The 24,959-nt window shown below is 48.2% G+C and overlaps 3 protein-coding genes across 6 annotated transcripts; all 3 read right to left on the reverse strand.

Annotated features, from left to right (window-relative positions):
• Nucleotides 1-5,941: 5,941 nt before the first annotated feature.
• Nucleotides 5,942-8,058, reverse strand: LOC143834101 (vomeronasal type-2 receptor 26-like). Its single transcript, XM_077330694.1, has one exon. The coding sequence runs from the start codon at nucleotides 7,102-7,104 to the stop codon at nucleotides 6,217-6,219; it is 888 nt and encodes a 295-aa protein (XP_077186809.1). The 5' UTR covers nucleotides 7,105-8,058; the 3' UTR covers nucleotides 5,942-6,216.
• A 913-nt stretch (nucleotides 8,059-8,971) lies between these two features.
• LOC143834091 (vomeronasal type-2 receptor 26-like) lies at nucleotides 8,972-14,956 on the reverse strand. 4 transcript variants are annotated; one of them, XR_013229721.1, is made up of 3 exons: nucleotides 13,402-13,702; nucleotides 11,367-11,658; nucleotides 8,972-10,188 (listed from the first exon to the last, which is right to left on the reverse strand). XR_013229721.1 is itself a non-coding variant. In XM_077330680.1 (3 exons), exons 1-3 carry the CDS (start codon nucleotides 14,877-14,879, stop codon nucleotides 9,619-9,621), a joined length of 870 nt encoding a protein of 289 aa, XP_077186795.1. In that variant the 5' UTR covers nucleotides 14,880-14,956; the 3' UTR covers nucleotides 8,972-9,618. The 4 variants fall into 4 exon arrangements, 2 of the variants coding, with proteins under 2 accessions (XP_077186795.1, XP_077186794.1); XR_013229722.1 differs by lacking the exon at nucleotides 13,402-13,702 and adding an exon at nucleotides 11,895-11,968; XM_077330680.1 differs by lacking the exon at nucleotides 13,402-13,702 and adding an exon at nucleotides 14,872-14,956.
• A 1,551-nt stretch (nucleotides 14,957-16,507) lies between these two features.
• Nucleotides 16,508-24,669, reverse strand: LOC143833799 (vomeronasal type-2 receptor 26-like). The gene is made up of 5 exons (XM_077330025.1): nucleotides 24,604-24,669; nucleotides 22,996-23,250; nucleotides 19,517-19,741; nucleotides 19,151-19,277; nucleotides 16,508-18,556 (listed from the first exon to the last, which is right to left on the reverse strand). The coding sequence occupies exons 1-5, from the start codon at nucleotides 24,667-24,669 to the stop codon at nucleotides 17,646-17,648; spliced, it is 1,584 nt and encodes a 527-aa protein (XP_077186140.1). The 3' UTR covers nucleotides 16,508-17,645.
• Between the last annotated feature and the right edge of the window lie 290 nt (nucleotides 24,670-24,959).

Here is a 24,959-nt window from a genome sequence, read left to right on the forward strand (position 1 = left end):
AAGGACCGCGCATGATCATGTCCGCCTGCCCCCCCCTCCCCAGATGGCCAGTGTGGGGCCTGGAGGGGGTGGGGTGGGGTGGGGTGGGGTGGGGTGGGGTGGGGTGGGGAGGGCCCTGGCGGGGCAGATAAGGGGGCTCTGCTTCCCAGCCTCATCCTGCAGCATTGCTCCACTTCTGGGGATTCTCGCAGCCTAAAGAGTATTTCAGGGGGTAGAAACTGAGAAAGACTGACCTCACTATCCAGTAAGAGACTGCTAAGGGAGAAGGCAGAAATGCAAATGATTACAAGACTCAAAACAATGGCCTACCCTGGACTCAACAAGGACAAGGGTTTTTTATCTCACTATGCATGCGAACCTCTATGCTAAAACAATTTTCACAGTCAGAGTAGTTCAGCAGTGGAATAGGCTGCCTCAGGAGGTGGTGAGCTCCCCCTCACTGGCAGTCTTCAAGCAAAGGTTGGATGCACACTTTTCTTGGATGCTTTAGGATGCTTAGGGCTAATCCTGCGTTGAGCAGGGGGTTGGACTAGATGGCCTGTGTTGCCCCTTCCAACTCTATGATTCTATGAGTCTAGTTCAGCAGTGGAATAGGCTGCCTAAGGAGGTGGTGAGCTCCCCCTCACTGGCAGTCTTTAAGCAAAGGTTGGATACACACTTTTCTTGGATGCTTTCGGATGCTCTGGGCTGATCCTGCATTGAGCAGGGGTTGGACTAGATGGCCTGTGTGTTGTTGTTATGTGCGAAGTCGTGTCCGACCCATCGCGACCCCATGGACAATGATCCTCCAGGCCTTCCTGTCCTCTACCATTCCCCGGAGTAGATGGCCTGTGTGGCCCCTTCCAACTCTATGATTCTATGAGTCTAACTCTTATATCCTCGTTCCTTACAATCCCCTCTTCCTTTTAATTTATTTTATGTGGGACAATGTGACTGTACTATGATGTTAGTAATGTAATTTGGCATTTTACTCTCTGGTCTCAGGACAAGGTAACCTCCCAGCTCAGCTTGCCGCTTGCAGGGATGTTTCCATGCTTAGGTGGAGATGGAGGGGCCCAGCAACAACTAGGAAATGTTCTGCCATTAATTACTAATGTGGACAGTTTTATTTCTCCAATGTTTTTGTGAACGACAACTGAACTCAAAAGGACTGATTAGCTGTTTTAGCAAAGACTTCATATGGCATCATATGGTTTAATTTGGATATTATGACACAGTTTACTAATTTGCCATTAATTTACCCTTTCTACATATCTGTATGCCTAGGATCCTTGTCCCATTTAGTCTGAGGAAGAGTTTACGCACTCGAAATCTTATGCCTTGAATCAATCTTTGTTGGCCTTAAAGGTGCTATTGGACGCAATTTTTTGTTTATGTTTTTTATCATTGCTTATTGCTTATGTTGTTATAAAAGGGGCATTATAAAAATCCTAAAGCATCCAAGAAAAGTGTGTATCCAACCTTTGCTTGAAGACTGCCAGTGAGGGGGAGCTCACCACCTCCGTAGGCAGCCTATTCCACTGCTGAACTATTCTGACTGTGAAAAACTTTTTCCTGATCTCTAGCCTATATCGTTGTATTTGTAGTTTAAACCCATTACTGCGTGTCCTTTCCTCTGCATCCAACGGAAACAGCATCCTGCCCTCCTCCAAGTGACAACCTTTCAAATGCTTAAAGAGGGCTATCATGTCCCCGCTCAACCTTATTTTCTCCAGGCTGAACATTCCCAAGTCCCTCAACCTACCTTCATAGGGCTTGGTCCCTTGGCCCCAGATCATCTTCGTCGCTCTCCTCTGTACCCTTTCAATTTTATCTACGTCCTTCCTGAAGTGAGGCCTCCAGAACTGCACACAGTACTCCAGGTGTGTTCTGACAAGTGCCGTATACAATGGGACTATGACATCTTGTGATTTTGATGTGATGCCCCTGTTGATAAACCCCAAAATGGCATTCGCCTTTTTTACTGCTGCATCACACTGCCTGCTCATGTTTAGTTTACAATCCACAAGTACCCCAAGGTCTCGTTCACACACAGTGTTACCTAGAAGCGTGTCCCCCATCCAATAGACATGCTTTTCATTTTTCTGACCCAGATGCAGAACTTTACACTTATCTTTATTAAATTGCTTCTTGTTCTCATTTGCCCATTTTTCCATTGTGTTCAGATCTCGTTGAACTCTGTCTCTATCTTCTGGAGTATTTGCCAGTCCTCCCAATTTGGTGTAATCTGCAAACTTGATGAGTAGTCCCTCCACCCCCTCATCTAGAACATTAATAAATATGTTAAGAAGTACCGAGCCCTGAGGTACCCTACTACTCACCTCCCTCCAGTCTGATGAAACACCATTGACAACAACTCTTTGAGTGCGGTTCTCTAACCAATTCCCTATCCACTTAACTATCTGAAAATCCAGATTGCAGTCCTTCAACTTATCCATCAGAACATCATGGGGAACCTTGTCAAAAGCTTTACTAAAATCCAAGTGAATGACATCAACTGAATTTCCCCGATCCAGCAAACCTGTTACTTGGTCAAAGTTGGTCTGACAGGACCTGTTGGAGACAAATCCATGCTGATTTCCCTGGATCACTAAATTGTCCTCCAGATGTTTGCAGATCGCTCCCTTTAATAAATAAACCAAATAAATAAAATATGGTTATCCTACCCTGCCATCTAGTGGTGAAAGATGTGTTATTAATGGCAGAGTGTTATTTCATACACTCCCTTATAATAGTAACAGGCCCTTACAGTTCAACTCCCCAGGATCCCTAGAAGGCAACTGGAAATTCTTCTCTGCAGCTGATCCAGAATGTGGGGCCCACTTATTGTTGGGGGGCAGCCAGGGAGAGCATCTCTTGCCTCTAAGGATCCACCCCCCTCCCAACAAAAACTAGTGGGGGGGGGCAACTGAAACACAAATGTTTTGATGAGCATATAAGTCTTAATATTTGTATTGACTGTCCTTTTTAGGTTGTTACCTGCCCGGAGCATTCAAGAAAGGCGGGCCATAAAGATTTACTTCACTTAATTTAAAACCGCTGCCTTGACTGCCGGTTTGTTTGAGGACCAATTTCCCAGTTCTGGTCATCACCTTTAAAGCCACCTGTCCAGAGACCTCCTCCCAAATACATGAATCACGACCCTTGGGCACAACTCCACCGGCTAGCTGCTCCATGACTACAGGTTGGCTGATCGGCCCCAGCTTGAGCCTTTTATGTCATAATTCTAGCTTTGTGGACTGCAGCCCCAGAGGAGGTGACGGGAGAGATGTTCGGGAGAGGTTTTCATTGAGATTTGCCATCCCTTTTGAGCCATGAGGAAAGGAAAAGAGAAATCAGTAATATATAAAGAATAAAATTGTTTTCTCTAGGTGCCAGTATGATCTGGACGCTACAAGTCCTAGATTTAAAAACTGGTTAGTGAACAGTGGTCGAAGTCCTGACTGAGTATTGAGGATTTATTCTTACAGGGAACATGCTGAGCTCTGAGGGGCGCTCTGGAAATGTCAATAACATATCAATAAATTACAGATTTATAAAGAACCCTGTAAGATGCCCACACACTGGGTTCACTAGGTTTCACACTCAGAGCACAGCAATCCAAGAACCCAGAAAAATGGAATTTATGAGTTAAATGACACCAGTGTTTCCTTCTAATCCAATATTTCAGTTCAAGTATTTGCTATTGAGCCGATGCTACGAAGTTCACCCTCCCAAGCAGTCGTCTTCTCCAGGCGAATTGATCTCTGTAGCCTGGAGATGAGCTATTGTTCCAGGGGATCTCCAGGTCCCACCTTGGGGTTGGCATCGCTAGTCCATTCTTTCATAACATGGGGAAAGAGAGCTGTTTCTCACAATACTAGATGAGTCATTTCATTCCAAGATGATACATATAATACAAAAGGTGCCATGCTGAATGTGACATAATTAGAAAAAATGGATGAAGAATCAGACGCTACCTTTAGTTCTGGTCATTAGATGATCCTTAGTATTCAAGCTGGGCCTTAGGAGGATAATGTAGCATTTGGGGATGAAGATGCAGCCCAGCAAGCCAGCGCTAGAGGCTAGGATGGAGAAGACCTGCACAGCTACCATGCATTTCCCCTTTGTGCTCAGGTAGATACCCAAACACTACAAAAGACCAGCATGCTGAAGGTGATCAGCTTGGCCTCGTTGAAGGCCCCAAGCAGCTTCCTGGCCAGGAAAGCCACCACGAAGGAGATGGCAGCCAGGAGGCCCAGGTAGCCCAGGGAACCATAAAACATGGCCACGGACCCTTCATTGCACTGCAGTATGATTTGTGTAACTGAACTGTGTGCAGAAGGGGGAAGAGGAATTATCCCTTTAGAATTGCTTTCCATTTTCCTTTGTCTTTGTCTTCAGCAACGCAGAAGTCTTGTGATGCTGTTTGTACTCTCCTAAATAAACTACTGCGCTTCTAGCCAGAACTTGAGTTTGCCCTTTACGGGAGATTTGCCACAGAACATGACAGAAATCTATTGGGGGAAAGTAGAGAAGGAGCCATTCCAGGTCAGTGTCTTGAGGGCTAGTAAACACATACAAAAATGCGATAATTATTCTATCATTCCCACTTTAGAAAGCAAACAAAAAAGAAAAAAAGTAATCACAAGTAGATGTGTTTGGGTATGGAATGGATCAGGATTTTTAATGGAAGTCCCATCAGAGACTGATTATAGCCATCTAATACTTCAGAATCATAGAAGCCATTGATCCACCTTCTGCTCAAGCAGGATCAGCCTCCAGCACCCAGGAGAAGGATCTGTCCAGCTGCTGCTTGAAGACGGCCAGTGAGGGGGAGCTCCCCACCTCCTTAGGCAACCAATTCCACTGCTGCAATCTCTGACTATAAAAAAATTCCTATGATCCAGTTGGCAATATTCTGCCCTCAATTTAAACTCATAATTGCAAGCCCTATTTTCTGCTGCCAAGAGGAACAGTTCCCTGACCTCCACTAAGTGACAGCTTCAGAGATAGTTTCAGGTGGGTCACTGGTTTGAGACCAGGGGGCACCTTGAAGACCAACAAAATTTAATTCTGGGTAGGAGCTCTTGTGTGCATGCACACTTTATCATACAGATGAAGTGTGCATATGTACAAAAGCTTATACCGCAAACAAAACTTTGTTCAGCATCTCAGAGACTTAAACGGAGCCATCATGTCCCCCCAGCCTCCTCTTCTTCAGACAGAGTATTCCCAGGCACCTCAGCTTCTCCTCGTAAGGCTCCGTCTCCAGACCCAGGCCCCCAGAACTGCACACAGTACTCAGGGTGTGGCCTGACCAATGTGTAGTAGTAGTAGTAAGTTTATTATGGAATTACACCAGAGTGCCAAGTGCAGTCTAGATTCTTGTGTCTGCACTCAAATATAGTGTCTTGCCTTTTGTGCTTCTTTTGATGATAATGGGGAACTAGGATGAGTGAGGCTTGTTTTGGCAGTGTGAAAAGGATCTGAGACAGCAGGGTGACTCAGTAGCGGAAAAGGCACATGGGATTTTGGGCTGCATTAAAAGAACTATACTGTCCAGATCATATGAAGAGATGTTACCAATCTGGTTAGACCACACTTGGAGTACTGTGTTCAGTTTAGAGAACCACAACTGAAAGCAGATGTAGAGAAACTGGAGCATGTCCAGAGGAGGGATGTTCAGCCTGGAGAAAAGGAGGTTGAGAGGGGACATGATAGCCCTCTGTAAGTATTTGAAAGGTTGTCACTTGGAGGAGGGCAGGATGCTGTTTCTGCTGGCTGCAGAGGAGAGGACACACAGTAATGGGTTTAAACTTCAAGTACAACGATATAGGCTAGATATCAGGAAAAAGTTTTTCACAGTCAGAGTAGTTCAGCAGTGGAATAGGCTGCCTAAGGAGGTGGTGAGCTCCCCCTCACTGGCAGTCTTCAAGCAAAGGTTGGATACACACTTTTCTTGGATGCTTTAGGATGCTTAGGGCTGATCCTGCGTTGAGCAAGGGGTTGGACTAGATGGCCTGTATGGCACCTTCCAACTCTATGATTCTATTATTCTATTTTATTAATGTGAAGGAATAAGAATATTCTTTGAATAACATCTCAGAAATTTCTAGCCAAGACCAGAATTTTGCTGATGTGTTAGACAACACATTGCAATCAATAAAACGATCTACTAAGAGTTAGGCTTCCTTTTTGCAGTGAGATGCTCCTTAGTATTCAAGTCAGGCCTCACTAGAATGATATAGCACTTGGGAAGGAAGATGCAGCCCAGCAGCCCAGCACTGGAGGCCAGGATGGAGAAGATCTGCACAGTACTGTGTACTTCCCTTTCGTGCTCAGGTAGGCAGGCACAAAGGACACCCAAACAGCACAAAAGACCAGCATGCTGAAGGAGATCAGCTTGGCCTCGTTGAAGGCTGCAGGAAGCTTCCTGGCCAGGAAAGCCACCACAAACGAGATGGCAGCCAAGAGGCCCAGGTAGCCAAGGGTTGTGTAAAACATGGAGACAGACCCTTCGTTGCATTGCAGGATGATCTGTCCCTGAAGGGAGCTCATGTCAGACTCCGGGAAAGGGGGAGAGATGACCAGCCAGAGAACACAGAGGCCAATTTGAAAACTGGAACACAAGAGGACAATGGAGTTGGCCAGTCTGTTTCCCAGCCATTTCCTCCTCCTGTTTCCTGGTTGGGTGGCCAAGAAGGCCATGACCACAGTGATGGTTTTGGCCAACACGGAAGAGACAGCAACAGAGAAGATGGTGCTGAAGGTGGTTTGTTGGATAAGGCAGGTCAGCGTCCTTGGCTGGCCAATGAACAAAAGAGAGGATAGAAAGGACAGCAGGAGGGAGACCAGGAGAACGTAGGTGAGGTCCCGATTGTTGGCTTTGACTATGGGCGTCTCAATGTACTTAATGAAGAGTCCTAAAATTAGAAGGGTGACGATGGACAAGAACAGGACCAAGGAAACAAGGACAATCCCCAGCGTCTCCAGGTAAGACAGGAAAGTAATGTCCTTGGGAACGCACTGAGTCCGGCCCTTGTTGGGATGCTGATCTTCTGGGCATTTGGTGCAATGTTCTGCGTCTGGAACAGAGGAGAGGAACTTCAATATCAAATACATCTCAGTCTTATTTATTCATTTTAATTATTTATTCCACTACTCAAAGCGGATTGTTCTTGTTGTTGTTGTTGTTATCTGAACTTATTGCCTACCACTTCTGGCAAACTGGCTCGTAGTGGGTTACAACACAGGTTCCAATCCAAAAAACTCCCATTAAAACCCCATTAAAACCGGATTAAAGCACAATAATACAATATAAGGAAAATAGCCACATGGCATTTCAAATAACCCAAAATTGGTAGCGGATTTCTTCCTTCAAGGGGATTACATAAAAACCCATAAAATCCCATAAAACCCATAAAATCCCATAAAATCCCCAACATAACAAAATCCCATAAAATCCCCAATCCCCAACATAAATCTTCAGATGGCAGAAAGAAAATCCTCCCGCCCCTCCACAGCCATCCAAAAGGGTTCAGTCACTGATACAACCAGTCCCGGGGCGTCCAAAGCTCTTAAACAACCCGGCCTCAACCAAGGACCTGACGGAGGAGCTCCGCTTTGCAGGCCCTGCAGAACTCTGACAGCCCTGTCAGGAGCCTCAGCTCTCCCAGGAGCTCATTTAATCAGATCAGGGCAAGGACCAAAAAGGCCCCGGCCTAAGATGTGGCCAGGGGTACCTCTCTGGGGCCAGGGATCATTAACCATTTAATACCGCAGAGCAAAGAGCCCTGCAGAGAGGATAAACGGATAAGCGGTCACTCAGAGAGGCAGGCACCAAGCCAGAGGAACATCAGGGAAGCAAGAGGGAATGAGGGAGACGGGAGGGGAAGTGGGGGAGGAAGGAGACTGTATGAGTGTGTCTCTGTCTGTGTGAGAGAGGAAGGGGCCAAGACCAAAGTGGCCTGCAGCAGGGATGTGTTCGGAGTCAGACTGTCACTAATTAGTTTTTTATAAAGAAGAAGCCAAGCTAATCTGGAGTGTTCACTGCATTCCTTTTCTCCGGTGACCCACCTGCCTGCGTGGAGATGGTTCCTTCCGCACAGGGAGCACAGCCGTAGCAGCAGATGGGCTTCCCTTCCAGGACCACCTTCACGTGTCCAGGGGGGCAGCTTGGGGTACACCTGGAAGACGGCATCCTCTAGCATAAAGACAAGGAGCATTGGTCTGGGGGAATGAAGCGTGTTCCATATGCTATGGAATGTATGCATCTATATTGTATAAAACGTGTTGTTTGATTAATTTTTGCATTCCTTTGGCTTATTGCTTATCACATGGATGACGTTTATGAAAAAATCTCATGGTTCTGTAGTGTGTTGTGCTGTGCAGAGTATTATGCTTTGCAAGACCTTCTTTCCCCCACCTGCTTATACCGGGGGGGCCACACAATCGCATCCTGCTCAAGGGCCACCTTCATCTCCCCAGAGGCCTGTCTTTCGATGCCCCCAACTTTCAGGATCCAGATGGAACCATTGGGAAAGACCATCAGGTTCACAACGTTTAAGTGGTCTGCCTCGTCCCCGTTCTCGTCCAAGTCCGCTCCGCTCAGAGATGTGTTTTGAAGCCAGAAGCGTCTCAGGAAAGGGTGGAGCTGGAATCAGAGAAAAGACCCTGAGCACAGGAGACGCCCCCGTGAAGTCCTTGTCGTGGTGTGTTCATTTCTCACATTTCCTTGTTGTATGAATGGCAACAACACTACAGCGAGAGCCTTTTCCCTCGACAACCAGAGCCATGCGAATCTAAGAAACCGTTGATAAAGGCAGCAAAAGGAGGCCGTGGATGGGAGAAGAGGACAAGTCATTCTGTGGACTAAAATGCTTAAGTAAAGCAGGAAACAGGGAGTGAATCCGAATGGGAAGGAGGCCAGTAGTTGCGAACTGCAGGAAGGATGCTTTTAACTTCTTTATTAGTGATTTGGTCTTGGGAGGAAATACGCCTTGAGTGACCAAGAATGCAGATGGCCCTATATTATTCAGGGAGAACTCTGAGAAGCTCCAGAGCCGTGGGGTGAGGGTCCAGGCTAGGGGCGCTCAAGGTGGGCATGTGCGAAGTTATGCACCTAATTCTAAGTCCTAATTCTAAATAGAGGTTGATGGAGACCAAAGTAGTGAAAACTGAGCAGGAGAGGGCTATCTTGGTAGATGTTGACTCATTGACTGCAATAAAACAGGCAACTCCTCTGCTGGGAATAATTAGGAAGGGCACCTCAGAAATTTGCAAGCCCCAGCCATAAAGCCACCGGGACACCCCTGGACCGTCCCCAAAGAAAAAGAGCTGCGTAGGTTCATCAGTCATGGGAAACGGATACCTGCCAAGGCTTTATTCGGTTATGTTTCAGGCTGTCTCCACGCATCCCCATCATCCGCTGAGGCCTGGATGCGTAGGCAGCATGTACTGCATGTGCCACCACATGGATACTGGTGTAGATATTGTGAGCCCGAGGGGGCAGGTCTTCTTTCAGGGTCTCCCAGGGCCTGGCCTCCAGACTCTCTCGTTCTCTGAATCTCAGGTGCCCTCTCTCAGAGAAAACAGGCTTTGAATAGAAAGGATCAAAAGCTTCCTTCATCATTGTCTTTATAAGAGGGTTACATTCGTGTGTGTGTGGGGATACTTCGCCCTTTTCTTTGTCTGGCTGATGACAGAGAGAGATCCGTGCCTCTGGCTCTTGAAGGGAACTTGAGAACAGGCCAAGCTCAAGAGGGAGTCCAATACAATGGTTGTGATCCAAACTTTACCCAGGATGACTTTCTTCTGATATTCAATCAATTCTATGTATAGTTCAAGAAGCAACATGGATGGAACGTCGCCATAGAAGACGAACACATTCACTTGGTCCTGGCTGAGAACTGATTTCATGCGGCCTACTCTTTCCCTTGACCAAGTAGCCAAGTGGACACCACGTTCTGCGATAGTCTCAGAGAAGGCGACACAAACGCCACTCCTGAGCATGAGAGCCGTCAAGGTCCTCCTGCACACGTCCCCATTGTCATTCTCCTGGGCAATGAGACCGACCCACGTCCACCGAAAATGCAGGAGCAGCGTGACAATTCCCAAGTACCGGGCCTCTTCCTTGGGAGCCGTTTCGTGGAAGAACGGAAATTGAATTCTATCCTTCAGAACTTCCAGGTGAAAACCATGGCTCACCTAAGGGTGGGACACAACATGTTTGGACTTTTGCACTCTAAAAAGGTCAATAGAGAACACAAAATGTTCATCAGACTTCAGAATCATGAAAGGCCACCTTTGTGTAGCAGAGATTATTTTGGGTTCACAACTTGCCTGGGAGAGATCGCACCCTTCAGAGGGACCGGGCCTCAGTATATTGGAAACAGGGAACAGGTTTGGCCCTTGAAAAGACTCTGCAATACCTGCAAAGTCTACCATCCCCACCAGGTCATGAGGCACGTCCCCTGGAAAGAACATTTGACGCCTGAGCTCAGTGGTTCTCAGCCTGGGGGTCGGGACCCCTTTGGGGGTCGAACAACCCTTTCACAGGGGTCACAGCAGGACAAGCAGGGGGGGGAGGGGGGACTGCCATTGTTGCCACGCTAACCCCCCCCCAGCAGCCCCTCCAGTGCATTTCACCCTCCCCCCAGGCGCTCCCGGTGGTGGCACAGCTCGACGGGACAAGAGGCAGAACTTTACTCAGAAACCCTGGGGGAAAAAACAATTTATATACAACCATGTAGAATGGATCTTCACTCCACTGGTCGGTTTCGGTTTAATTTCTGTGAAAGAACCCTTGCATAAGTATGTGGTTGGGGGTCACCACAACGGGAGGAGCTGGATTAAGGGTTGAGAACCTTTAGGAAGGCTGAGAACCACGGTCATAGAGGGAACAACTCTAATAATCATTTTGAAAACTGCACATCAAATTTGGGTACAAATTTCTGCGTCATGAAATGACTTCTGCTCTGCCAGTCACTCTGTATCATCAAGATCTCTCTCTTGGTCAGATGGGACCAGACTGGATCCCATCAGCATACTTAGGGTTCTTGCGGGGCGGGAGAGTTGTCCACAAAGGAGCTTCCAGGCTCAAATGCTTAATATAAAATTAATGTTGGGTGTTCTGAAAGTTTTCAGAACAAATTTAGTCCACCGGCACCCTTAACAAATTCAGCCTGTTTTTGCCAGGACATGCTTTGCTCTGGACCTGCTTCTCCCCCAATCAGCAAAGAGTGTTTCAAGGCCTTCTGCTGATCAGGTGAACCGGAATCTATGCTTGGAAATAAATCCGCTCTCCAAGAAACTGATGCTGATCTGTACAAGCAACATCTTGGCCACCAGACTGTTCTGTCCAGACTGCAGAGTCCTGCTCCTACCTGAGGGACTTTGTAGGTGCTGAGCAGGCTGGAGACATCGGTGAAGATTTCAGACTCCGATGCTTCAAGGACAGCCAACACACTATTCTTCGTACCACACTTGTAGTTTGGGATGGTCTCCTGGGCAGAGGGTAGCAGATCCAGCACGGCTTCATAAGTAGTCCTGGGATGCATATCGTTCTCGTAGACGGTATAGCCCAGAGTGATATTATTGGGCAAGAGCCTGGGATCCTGTCTGATCTCCTGAACAGCCAATGAGAAGGACAAGAGGTGCCATTTCATGTCCAAGACCCTGCAACAAAATATCTGTGTCAAATCATCCAAGAAGGTCAAGACAGAGAGCTGTGTAAGTCTCTCTGTAGTGGCAGAAAGAAGCAAGAGCAGAAGACAGCAAGTGTCCAGCCAATCACCTACAGCAAAATATCTCTGCCATATTGTATTGTCTGAGAGACAGACTCTAATTGGCAGAATCTGGTTTATTCTCCAGTCCTCCACGTTCAGCTAGTTGGATGACCTTGGACTACTCACGGTTCTCTTAGACCTGTTCTTGCACAGCAGATCTTTTAGAGCTCTCTCAGCCCCCACCTACCTCACAGGGTGTCTGTTGTGAAGAGAAGAAGGGAGAGAAGTTTGTAAACCATTTTGGGACTTCTTTGGGTAGTGAAGAGTAGGGTGTAAAAAAATGCTCTTCTTGTTCCCAGGATAAAGCTGCCATAAAAGGAATCCAGTGAGTCCCTGAAGGACACTGTTGTCTCCCTACCTTGGAGGTGGGTCTTCAGGATCTCAGAGCAGAGACCTTTGCCATCCCCCACTCCCAGCTGGAGGCAGGAGGCTGAACCTGGCAACTTTGGCATGCCAAGCAGGGGCGTTGCCCCACAGCCCCAGCCATGTATTAAGGCCTTGTGTATCCCATACCAGCTATGGGTAGGCCCAGTGGCCGTGCATTGCAGGGGGGGGACTTCTGATCTGGCGAGCGGGGTTTGAGTCCCTGATCCTTCCCCACATGCAGCCAGCTTGGTGACCTTGGGCTCATCCCAGTACTGAGAAACCAATTCTGACCAAGCAGTAACATCAGGGCTCTCTCAACCCCCATCTATCTCACAGGGTGTCTGTTGTGGGGAGAGGAAAGGGAAGGTGACTGTAAGCCGCTCTGAGACTCCTTCAGGTAGAGAAAAGTGGCATATAAGAACCAACTCTTCTTCTTCAGTAATCTCAGGGCTCTCTCAGCCTCCCCTCCCTCACAGGGTGTCTGTTGTGGGGAGAGGAAAGGGAAGGCGAATGGAAGCCTCTTTGTGACTCCTTCTGGTAGAGAAAAGTGGCATATAAGAACCATGTCTTCTTCTTCTTCAATAATATCAGGGTTCTCTCAGCCCCACCTATCTCACAGGGTGTCTGTTGTGGGGAGAGGAAAGGGAAGGTGATTGGAAGCCGATTTGAGACTCCAGAAGTTACTCTCCTCTAAAGTAACAGAAGGTCTGGGCTTTCATCCTCCTTAATCAAGCAGCTCTGCTGGGCATTATGGATTAATTTGTTGCTCTTTAAAGCAGGGTTAGTCAACCTGTGGTCCTCCAGATGTCCATGGACTCCAACCACAGGTTGACTAGCCCTGCTTTAAAGGAAGCCTCTCATATGTCACTCTGCTGGCTTCTCTTTGCTCTTGGTTCTTCACACACACACACACAAACCTACACTTTGGATTATCTGCCAGGTTTTCCAAGAGCCATAGCTTGAGGCTGCATCATAAGATGTGTGATATCCGAAGACTTGGCCCTTCAGAAACACATCGTAATGTTGACTCATGAGATTCTGGAGACAGGGGCAAAGCAGAACGCCGACATGCATAACAATCTCAGAGTCCAGTCGGGCATCTTCAAGACCAACAAAGATTTATCCAAGGCGGGGGCTGTTGACCACAAGCCCTCTTCATCATGGAGAGCCTAAACCTTGACCCCTCGGGGACCTTACAACAGTTTGCCGACTTACCGCTGGATTTTGTAAAAGGGAAGCTCTCTGAACGTTGGCAAAGGGATGTTACCTCCTGCTGAGGAGACGAGGCCAGCGATGAGGTGGTCTCCAGGCCGGAAGGTGTTAAAGGGTTCTATTGCATCCGCGGCCGGAGCCCAGGGGCAAGTGGCTCTCCCCAGCTGACAAGGGGTCAGGGAAAGCAGGAGAAGGAGCAGCGGGACCATTCTCTGCCGCCTTGCAAGGCCCCCCTTCCTGGAAGCTGCTTTCACAGAGGGAGAGAAGACTCGCCTGGCTGTCCTTCAGCAGTTCTGTCTTGGCTTCACCTGACTGAGAGGGGAGGGTCTCCCTGTTCTCCTCAGCCACACCCTCACGTCTCATCCCCTGAAGTCACTGGAGCCAGTGGCTTTTATGCACTGGAGTTTCCAGACATCAACTGACTCTTGGTTTTGATGCTTATTTTGGAATCCCCCAAACTTTGGCAAGATGAAGAATTAATCACTATTTGGGGATAATTGGAAGGGAAAGAATTGGCAACTCCCTGGACTCTCCCTTTGGGTTTGTGCGCAGGTGCAGAACTGGAGAAAACATGTTTTCTCAAGAACTCGCCAACTTGTCTCCGTGGTGGGACCGGAGTCACAGAAGGGGCATCCGAGTTCGGCCTGAGCTTCACTGAAGAATTGTGTCCAAGACAGCTGCAGAAATGGTTGGTGGCCAGGCCCAGGGAGACTGGGTCAAGACCTCGTTGGGGGCCGTGACACCCACACCAGCCAACCGCAGCATCAGTTCCCCAGCATCAGGACACCACTAGACCGTAGGTTCAGGCAGGCCCAGGATGCTGGACAAGGGAGCGATCTGTGGTTCGGTTCAGGTTTGTACATGTTTCGTGGCTGAACCCCAAACCAAACACAGGACCCAACCAGCCCAGGTGTCTCATTTTTGATCTGGGCCGGTTTGTGATTCCACAAACCTTGATGGGAGGACAGTCTCTTTCTATGGGGTCTGCAGAAAGCCAGAGAAACCGCTGAGCTGTGGGAAGCACCATGTTCCCTGTTGCCAAGCTGGTTGGGGCTGTCTTCTGCGGTGCCTTTAAACTTTGAAAGGACTGCAGAAGAAAGCCTAAAAATAGCTGAGTGGTGAAGAGCAGCCTTTACTTTGGCCCTCCTGCGATCATACTAAATCGTGGGCTGCAGGGACCAGCCCCCTCAGCTGTTGGGTGTTGTGGCCCCAGGAATGTGCACCTCCGAGGACACAAAAGCAGACTCATAGCCAGCTTCTTTTCTTGCTCCCCCACATGCAGCCAGCTGGGGGACCTTGGGCTCGCCACAGGACTGAGAAAGCTGTTCTGACCGAGCAGTGATATCAGGCCTCTCTCAGCCTCACCTACCCCACAGGGTGTCTGTTGTGGGGAGAGCGAAAGGAAGACGAATGTAAGCCACCTTGAGAATCCTTCAAGTAGAGAAAAGCGGGATCTAAGAACCAACACATCTTCTTCAGTAATCTCAGCCTCCCCTCCCTCTCTGGGTGTAGCCAGATCACCCACCTTCTCATCCCTCCTCCTCTGTGGAGTTCACAGGTTCACCCTAGGAGCAATTAACAGGATTGCACATGGCCTTGAAGGGTGCAGGGACCAGGAACAGAAAGACAGCACTGAGCACCTGCAGCTGGAAGCAATTCACAGAGCAAACAATCAGCATTGGAGGAGATGGGAAAGAGAAAAGAAGGGTGGGACCCTAAACAAGGGATCAAAGTTGTTTTTCTTCACAAGGCCACAACTAAGAAGGCCCTTGCCCTGGTGACAGTAAGGGGGGCCATTCCAGGGTCAGGCATCGCATGAGGTGATGATACCGCTTTAATCAAGCACCACGGGGTTGTTGGGGGCAGGTGCAAGTGGGGCCAGGCCAATCAGGATATGCACAGCTTTGTCCCGCAGACTGGAAGTGGAGGCGGACAGGCTCCGCCCAGGAGGCCTCTGCTCAAACATTTTAACAGCGAAGCATTAAAGAGATACATGTTACAGTTCATATTGCCATTTGACCACTGTATTATCTGTCTGTATCACTCCTGGTTTGTCGACTCATTCTGCTTATATGCTGCAGCTCCCAGAACCATCTGGCTTGTGGCAACTCACAACAGTAAAACAGTGAAGCAAATCTAAGAAAACCACTCCCAACCCCAACCCCAACCCCCCTCCAGCCAACAGAAATGGAGCAGTGGGGGCCCTGGACTTTACTCTCTGGGGAAACGGGCTGGCCAAACTCAAGCGGCAGGCAGGCCCCAAGTCCAAACCTCACTAGGCTGCAAGTCTCCAGGCAGCAAACCCACAAAAGCCACCAAGACATACCGTGGAGCACATGCTGAGCATTGTGTAGGACGGAGGCTGGTAGTTGCCTGCTTGGCATTTCTGCCCTCCTGAAGCCAGGTGTCCTCAACAGGTGGGCTGCTTTAGACAGCTATGGGAGCAGGACTAGGCAAGCCAAAGGACTGACTTGGTCCAACTCTGCCTTCCGATATTTCTGTCCCCACTGGCAAGTTCCCCTCCAATGTCCAGGCTGGGCAACGTGGAGTGAGAGTCCTCCAAACCCTTCCGTGTCCTTCTTGGGTTCAGGCAAGTCCTCCCCAAAGCAGAGAGATGACCATTTTCAATGTGATGCTGCTACTTCCCTTATTTTCCTTCTTACCTACCTCTTTTTCTTTATCCGTTTTTTGCTTTTCTCCCTTCATTACTTCTTTCCCTTCCACTTCTTTTTTATTCCTTTTTTCTTTTTCATTCCTTCCTTCCCTCCCTCCATCCTTTTTCTTTTTCTTTCTTTTTCTTTCTTTTTTCTTTTTCCTTCCTCCCTCCTTCCCTCCCTCCCTCCTTCCTTCCCTCCCCCCGTCCTCTTTCTTTTTCTTTCTTTTTTCTTCCTTCCTTCCTTCCTTCCTTCCTTCCTTCCTTCCTTCCTTCCTTCCTTCCTTCCCTCCCTCCCTCCCTCCCTCCCTCCTTTCTTTCTTTCTTTCTTTCTTTCTTTCTTTCTTTCTTTCTTTCTTTCTTTCTTTCTTTCTTTCTTTCTTTCTTTCTTTCTTTCTTTCTTTCTTTCTTTCTTTCTTTCTTTCTTTCTTTCTTTCTTTCTTTCTTTCTTCCAGCTGTTATCTCCAGAGGAATTAATTCTTGCAGATCCTTTATTCCTGAAGACCTCCAGACCCCCACTTGGAGGTTGAAGTGATTAACCCAATGTAGAGACACGAAGTATACAATAAATTTCTGTTATATTCACAATGATTTTTTTTTGCAAACAAATGGCATAATAAAATACAACCCAAATATCTGCTCACTGCACTATATTAACACAAAAATGTTTTACCTTTTTCAGAACAAAGACAAGTCCTTGTAAACAGAGCCAAAGGCCATAAAGATTCCACCATGTTTCTTGATCTATGTATTTTAATTTTTATGTCCCTTTTTAATTTTAATGGGGTTTTAATTGTGAATGATTGTAACCCACGAGCCAGTCTTGGGAGTGGTGGGGGAAAAAATTGAAATCATCATCATCATCATCATCATCATCATCCTCCCATAACTCCCGACGGTAATTGGGCCCACCCATTTTGTGGGTGCCTCTTCTGGTAGACCAGGAAACAACGCTTGTCTCTGAATTCTTTTAAAGTTTTTTCAGTGTGATGACAAAACACCAGCATGCCAAATTATAATAAGTGTTAATCACTCTTACGTGGGAGGGCTGCTGATAATCAGGTGCAAGCCTCAAGACACGCCTTGTATTTCTGCTTCCTTTATTAGCCCCACCTGGAGGTTGGCAACCCAGCTGTCTACACAGGGAGGAGGAGTGGGGGTTCAAACCCGGCTCCTGAGATTAGAGTCTGCTACTCTTTAACCACTTCACAATGCTAGATCTCATTCTTGGAAACAGATGTGCGTATTGTAAGGCACATGCAATGGCTTCTAAAATAATGCTTCCTTGTCACTGGGAAAATATCTTCTTGCCTTTACTGTACTCAGTAAATAGAAGGTTTCACTTCCCTGATGCAAAAAGTGACCCTTCTACCTCATTGCAGACCTTATGATAATCCTGTTGATTTGTAGAATTATTTGTCATTCTTAATAATTGATCATATGGAAGAATATGACATGAGGTGGATGAAATTATCTAAATGTGTGTTATTTTTGTTGTGTTTTTCTAATTTTTAAACTCTGGCTATTTCAATCCATTAAGTTGTCATATTTCTCATAATGAATGGGAACAAATAAGAAATGTCTTTTAATAAAATCTCAGGGTTTTGTTCTCAGACAAAACACTGCTATAGAATAAAACCAATCTACTAAGAATTAGATTTACTTTTTGCAGTGAGATGCTCCTTAGTATTCAAGTCAGGCCTCACTAGAATGATATAGCACTTGGGAAGGAAGATGCAGCACAACAGGCCAGCACTGGAGGCCAGGATGGAGAAGATCTGCACGGCTACCGTGTACTTCCCCTTCGTGCTCAGGTAGGCGGGCACAAAGGACACCCAAACAGCGCAAAAGACCAGCATGCTGAAGGTGATCAGCTTGGCCTCGTTGAAGGCCCCGGGCAGCTTCCTGGCCAGGAAAGCCACCACGAAGGAGATGGCAGCCAGGAAGCCCATGTAGCCAAGGGAGCCATAAAACATGGCCACGGACCCTTCATTGCACTGCAGGGTGATCTGTCTGTGAAGGGAGTTCATGTCAGATTCTGGGAAGGGGGGGGAGATGCCCAGCCAGAGAACACAGAGGCCAATTTGAAAAATGGAACACAAAAGGACGATGGAGTTTGCCAGACTCTTCCCCAGCCATCTCTTCATCCGGTTGCCTGGTTGGGTGGCCAAGAAGGCCACAACGACAGTGCTGGTCTTGGCCAACACAGAAGAGATGGCAACCGAGAAGATGGTGCTGAAGGCCGTCTGTCGGAGAAGGCAGGTTACTGTCCTTGGCCGGCCAATGAACAGAAGGGAGGATAGGAAGGAGAGCAGGAGGGAGACGAGGAGAGTGTAGGTGAGGTCCCGATTGTTGGCTTTGACTATGGGGGTCTCAATATATTTAATGAAGATTCCTAAAATTAGAAGGGTGATGATGGACAAGAACAAGACCAAGACCACCAAGACAATCCCCAAAGGCTCCTCATAGGACAGGAAAGTAATTTCCTTGGGAATGCACCGAGTCCGGTCCTTGTTGGGATGTTGATCTTCTGGGCATTTGGTGCAACGTTCGGAATCTGGAAAAAAGGAAAGAGACTTCAGCATCAAGGCTAACTCATTCTTACCCCCGATCAAGAGACTTTCTTTAGATTCCATAAAATCAAGATTTTGACAGGACCAGTGGCCCCATGCCACGTCAGGGGCTGCAGGGCTGGCCGGAGACCTTGGGGGGGTCCTGGACACTGCGCCGGCAGCAGTATTGCATTCATCCAGGCATCTGAGCCAGCCCTGTGAGGTAGGCATGAGGCAGATGTATAGAGCCCCACGTAAACCTCTGGGCTTCGTAGAGGCACTTTGGACACAGTCCTCCTGTGACGTTTTCTTTTCACTAGAAACTGATAAAAAGGTTTCCTAGTCTGGTGTGTCTTTGGATAATGCTATGCTGTGCAAACAGACCCTGTTAGACCCCAGGGCCCCACCCCTTGAAGAAATTATCATACGTTCCACTGACAGCACAAAATCCCACGGATGCTGGATTCCACCCCCCACCCCCCCACTCTTTGCCCCAGGAGTCCCTCCCCTGAGGTCTTTCCTTGGAAACTTAAAAAAAACAAAGAAGAATCCAAGCTTATCGGGAGTGCTCACTGCATCCCTTTCCTCCAGTGACCCACCTGCCTGCGTGGAGATGGTTCCTTCCGCACAGGGAGAACAGCCGTAGCAGCAGACGGCCTTCCCTTCCAGGACCACCTTCACGTGTCCAGGGGGGCAGCTCTCGGCACACCTGGAAGACGGCGGCATCTAGGCACAATGAGAAGGAGCATTGGTCTGGGGGAACCGGAAAGTGTTCCATGTGCTCATAATATTTTATGCAGGTATCGGGTATAAAAGATTGCCTTTGATTAATTCTTGCGTGTCTTCTGCTCATTGTTAGTCACACGGACGGCTTTCACAAGGGAACGTTCCCTAAGAATCTCATGGTCCTTTAATGCCCAGGACGATACAGATTATAATGCTTTGCAAGACCTTCTTTCCCCCACCTGCTTAAACCGGGGGGGCCACACAATCGCATCCTGCTCAAGGGCCACCTTCATCTCCCCAGAGGCCGTTCTTTCGATGCCCCCAACTTTCCCGAACCAGATAGAATTATTGCGCAACATCAGGTTCACAATGCCTAAGTGGCCTGCCAGGTCCCCGTTCCCGTCCAAGTCTGCTCCGCTCAGAGAAGTGTTGTGAAACTGGAAGCGTCTCAGGAAAGGGTGGAGCTGGAATCAGAGAAAGAAGAGGAGCATTTGGACCCCATGAAGCTATCGTTGTGGCTTGTTTTTCCACTCACATTTTCTGTGTCCTGATTGCACTGAAACATGTTTCCGCCAAGACAGAAGCAGCAGGTTCTCTGCATCTGTGGAGGAACCAGACTACTCCTGTGTTGCAGGCCCAGTTCCCTCCTTGCCCACCCCTTGTTCTGGCTGGGAGCTCTCTGGGAACGGCTGCCACCACCTGGCTAAAGTACAGGGTCACTTCTAGGAGAGCCAGGACCCCTAGCAGCCCCCTCCACACCTGAGGCCTCGCCTCTGTGGTCTCCCACAGCCCCAGCTCCTGAGCACTGCCAGGGAGGAGATACTTTCAATTTATAAAAGATTTACTCCCCCCCCAACTCCCCCTCACTGGCAGTCTTCAAGCAAAGGTTGGATACACACTTTTCTTGGATGCTTTAGGATGCTTTGGGCTGATCCTGCGTTGAGCAGGGGGTTGGACTAGATGGCCTGTATGGCCCCTTCCAACTCTATGATTCTACTAGGGGCAAAGCCCGTTGTCTCCAAGAATACAACGGGCGCTAGAGCTTGGCAGTGGGAAGAGGAAGGGGAGGAGTTGTCCAGTCTGTAACGGCATGGGGTTGTCATGTGTGTTGTGTGGGAGGTTGTGGCGGCATGGTGGCAAATGAGGCCATGGGTGTGGAGCTATGGGTGTCAAGAACCTGTGGTGTGGAATGTTCGTTGAGTGTGGGAGAGGACCGACCTTTGGGAATTGTGGCATAGTGGTTACAGATGAGCTTTCCAGAGCCATGTCCTCAGATATGGGAAGGGAAAATCAGACTGGAGACTCTTCTTAGGGGAAGATTACATGGCAACCAATTCCCCCCAGTTCTGCGTCATTTCCCTTCTTGTGTGAATTAGGCCACATTCACCGAAATGCCCCTCTGCCCTAATACACATAGGGTAGTCACAGTACACAGGTGTCCACCCTGTTCCTTCTGTCTCCCATATTTTCACTGTTGGAAAAATGTTATGTGCCCACATGCTTCTTTCATGGTTGCTCCTTAGAAGAACGGATTTTTGTACCCTATTGCTTACTACCCAAAGGAGTCTCAAAGCAGTTTACAAACACCTTTTCCATTTGTCTCTCCACAATAGTCAACCTGTGAGGTATGTAGGGTTGTGAGAGATCTGAGAGAACTGGGAATGGGCCGCAGTGACCCAGCAGGCCTCAGGTGTCTCAAAGCATTTTCCAATTGTCTTCCCCTTCTCTCCCCATAGCAGACTCCCCATGAGGGAGGTGGGGTAGTGAGCCTCACAGGGAAGCTGGCAACCCTAAGAGGAAGACGGTCTGTGCACACCAGTCTTGACCTTAGTAAGGTTTTTAATACTGTTTTTTTTTTATTTGCCAGGCCAAGGTTATTTGCCAGTTACTATTTCAGTTACTATGTGTCTCCAGACATTTACTTGTTCTCTATTTAGTTTCAGGCTGTAAATATTTATTTAGATTTTCCTGCACTTTCCAGACTCACAGGACTGATGCTGGTCTGCCTGTCTGCACCCCAAAATACAAACAGTTGCTGGTAAGGGCTGGCCATAACCCATAGGCCAGGAGGGACACTCCTGCACCACTCCCTCCCAACTGCAGGCAAAAATGGCTCATTTGAAGGCTGGACTCTGAGGCATTGTACGATTTTGAAGTCCCACCTCCAAACCTCCAGGAATATTTCCAACCCAGGGGAAGCCAACCTACCGGTGTGGCCTGGAGAGCTCCTGGAATTACAGCTCACCTGCAGAGTATAAAGATCAGCTCCCCAGGCAGAAAGGGCTACTTTGGACAGGGTTGTGGTAGAGAAGAAACATTTAAGGCTTCCCACACAGGTTGTTGTTGAATTGAAAGACTTGAGGCCTACTGCACAGGGTTGTTGTGCAGATGAAACAGGAGACAAAAGAGGCAATTTCTTCTGCAGAATAACGCTGTGCAGTGGCCTCAAACCTGCAGAGAGTTGCAAAGAAGAAAGACACATGGCTTGGCTGTGTCTAACCCCCGGCCAGAGCAGTATTTTAAGTGAAAAGGGGCTTTTCTGTGGCCTCCCTGTCAGCCAACTGTTTGGCAGAAGGGGAAAGTCCCCTCCCCCTCAAAAAGAAAGCCGTCAGGCTCCCCTGCATTGCTCTCTGAAGGAAAATGCCTCCCTCCCCTCAGTCAGGGCCTGTCAGAGGCTCCTTTGCAGCAGGCGTAAAGGGGGGGGGGACCTCCAGCCAGCTCTGTCAGGGTTCTGAGGCCATTTGCAGTTGGACTTGACAGTTAGGGCAGCCTTGGGACGAAAAGGGCTGGCGCAGCCTCTGTTCTCATTCCCCCTTGGCAGCCCTGCTGACCTCCTCTCCCTGCAGTGGTCAGGAGCAGACTGGCTGCCAGACTGGGCTGGGTGAATGGAATTTGGGTCTGTCCTGGTGAGGGGGCCAATAGGAAGGCACTTTGCGCGCCTCCCCATTGGCTGCTTGGCCCTGGATGGACACTCGGAGGGTAATTAACCCCTTTTTTTTAGTCCACAGAAAGACTTGTTCTCTTATCCCATGACTCCTGAATTTACTTTGAAGTCTTTGATGATCGAAGCTCGATCAAAACCTTTCTGAAATTCTCGGTAAATAATGCCTATGATCCCAAATTCAGAGGAAACGGATACCTGCCAGGGCTTTATTCGGTCCTGTTTCAACCCATCTCCACGAGCCCTCATCGTCCACTGAGATCTGGATGAGTAGGCAGCATGTAATGCATGTGCCACCACATGGATACTGGTGTAGATATTGTGAGCCCGAGGGGGCAGGTCTTCTTTGAGGGTCTCCCAGGGCCTGGCCTCCAGCCTGTCTTTCTCTCTGTATCTCAAGGAGCTCTTCACAGAGAAAAGGGGCTTTGAATAGAAAGAATCAAATGCTTCCTCCATAAACTCCTTCATAAGAGGACTACATTTCTGTACATGGTGAAAGAGAGTTTTTAAGTCTGTCTGGGCCAGAAGGAAGATAAATCCATATGTCGGGATGCTAAACGGATACGGAGGGCACTCCAAGCTCAAGAAGGAGTCCATCAAAATGGTTGTGATCCAAATTTTACCCAGTTCAGCTTTCCTTTTACGATCAACTTTCCCTACTATGAATTCAAGAAGAAATATAGACGGAACGTCTCCACAGAAGAGAAATACGTTGACTTGGGTCTGACTGAGAACAAAAATCATGTAGTGCCATCTTTTTAATGACCAACTATTTACGTAAACGCGGTGCTCTGAAATACTCTCTGAGAAGGCAATGCAAATCCCCCTCTTGAGCAAGAGAGCCGTCCAGGTCCTCCTGATGGTGTCCCCATCGTCACCGTCTGGAGCAAACAGCCCAATCCACTTCCACTGGAAATGCAGGAGCAGTGTGACAATTCCCAAGTCCTGGGATGCCTCTGTGGGGGCCGTTTCGTAGAAGAAAGGAAACCGAATCTTATCCTCCAGAACTCCCAAATGGAAGCCATGGCTGACCTAAGGGGGTGGAGGGGAAACAACCTGTTTGAATTTCTGCACTTAATTTCGCTACCCTGGGTCCACTTCAGTGGAGAAGACGGTCTAGAAAATTCAAAGAAGTAAAAATAAAATTATGATTCAAAGTAGTGTCCTAACGAGCTGCCTTTTCACATTTTGGAGATTTCTAAGCAGAGGCTAGTTGGCCATCTGACAGCGGGGCTGATTCGGTGAAGGTTCAAGGGGGTGGCAGGTGACAGGGGATGAGCTAGAGGGCTGGGAGCGTCCTGCAGAGTGCAGGGGGTTAGACCTGGTCTCTTCCAACTCTATAATTCTATGATTCACCATGAATCAATGACCAGAAACAAGAAAACCAAATGCTTTTCAACTCCTTTTGGGGTCTTCTTCAGTGGTCTAATATTTAAATGCACTCATTTGCTTTATTTGTTCCTGTTTCAACCTTTCTCCTAACTGCAATTTTGAATCTGTCATTTTCAATAGGTATTATCATTGTTGTTTTTTTAGTTCCTTTAGGGAGAAAGCTGGCGCAAATGTTTTAAATAAACTTAACGCTCAGAGATTTTCAGCTTCTAAAAACCCAAAAAGATATTCAAAGGCCACCTAAGAAATAGTCCCTTTTTGCAGGGAGATGCCTTGCTCTTTACGTGCTTCTCCCCAAGTCAGCAAAGAGTTTTTCATAGAATCATAGAGTTGGAAGGGACTTCCAGGATCATCTAGTCCAACCCTCCGCAGAACTCAGGATATTCACAACTACCTGCCCACCCACGGTGACCCCAATTCCATGCCTAGATGATGCCACCTCCGCCCAAAGAATCCCTGGCCAATCTGGCCTGGAGTTCACACCTGAATGTCCATCAGAAAATTCATACAGGGGAGAAACCATACAAATGCCTGGAGTGTGGGAAAAGCTTCCTTATGGGTTCACATCTTATTGTTCAGAAGTCATGCCTTCATATTAATCAAAAAGTGCACAAAGGTGAGAAACCATATAAATGCCTGGAGTGTGGGAAAAACTTCATTGGGAGTTCACACCTTAAGGCCCATCAAAGAGTTCACACAAGAGAAAAAACATCCCTTCCCACCCCACCTCTGACTTTCTGGTTTTTTGCAATCCCAGTTTCTATTGTATGGTTTCCTGTCGATTGCCTTGTTCACTTTAATCCTCCTTGAGTCTCGGTGAAAAGGGCGAGCCTGGAAGAGAAGCTACGGATCAGGCTTCCAGCCCATCAACTTAGGACCACGTATTACGGAGGTTCTGCCATCGTGAGACGAGAAATGGACACGCTTAGATGCCTCAAGGGCTTACTGAGCAAAGACAGGAGTGTTGTAGCTCGATCCGCCCTTTCTCGTTACTCGACACCAGAAGATCCGCTGCCAACTTTTCTGGTGGGTGGGAGGGGCCGTGCAGCGGAGATGCATCGATCGGCCGCTCTTTAATCCCGCAGTCGAAACCAGCCCCTTGATACAAAACAAGTAACTGAGGCCATCCTGGAGCACTCTGCTTGGCAAAGAGACGGGCACACAATCTCAGAATGGCACGAACATCTGTACAATTGGAATCTGCCCTCGGGCAGGCTCTCCGGGTGCTCTTCTCAGACACCTCTGGCACAACCCCACTTTCTATATGGGAATGTAGCTCGGGAAGACCTTCCCCATTACGTCTCGGCTTGCCCCCCCCCTCCCGTATTCGGAATCTGGGCAGATTCCTG

The sequence above is a fragment of the Paroedura picta genome, chromosome 3 (assembly GCF_049243985.1).
Source record: "Paroedura picta isolate Pp20150507F chromosome 3, Ppicta_v3.0, whole genome shotgun sequence".
Classification (NCBI taxonomy): Eukaryota; Metazoa; Chordata; class Lepidosauria; order Squamata; family Gekkonidae; genus Paroedura; species Paroedura picta.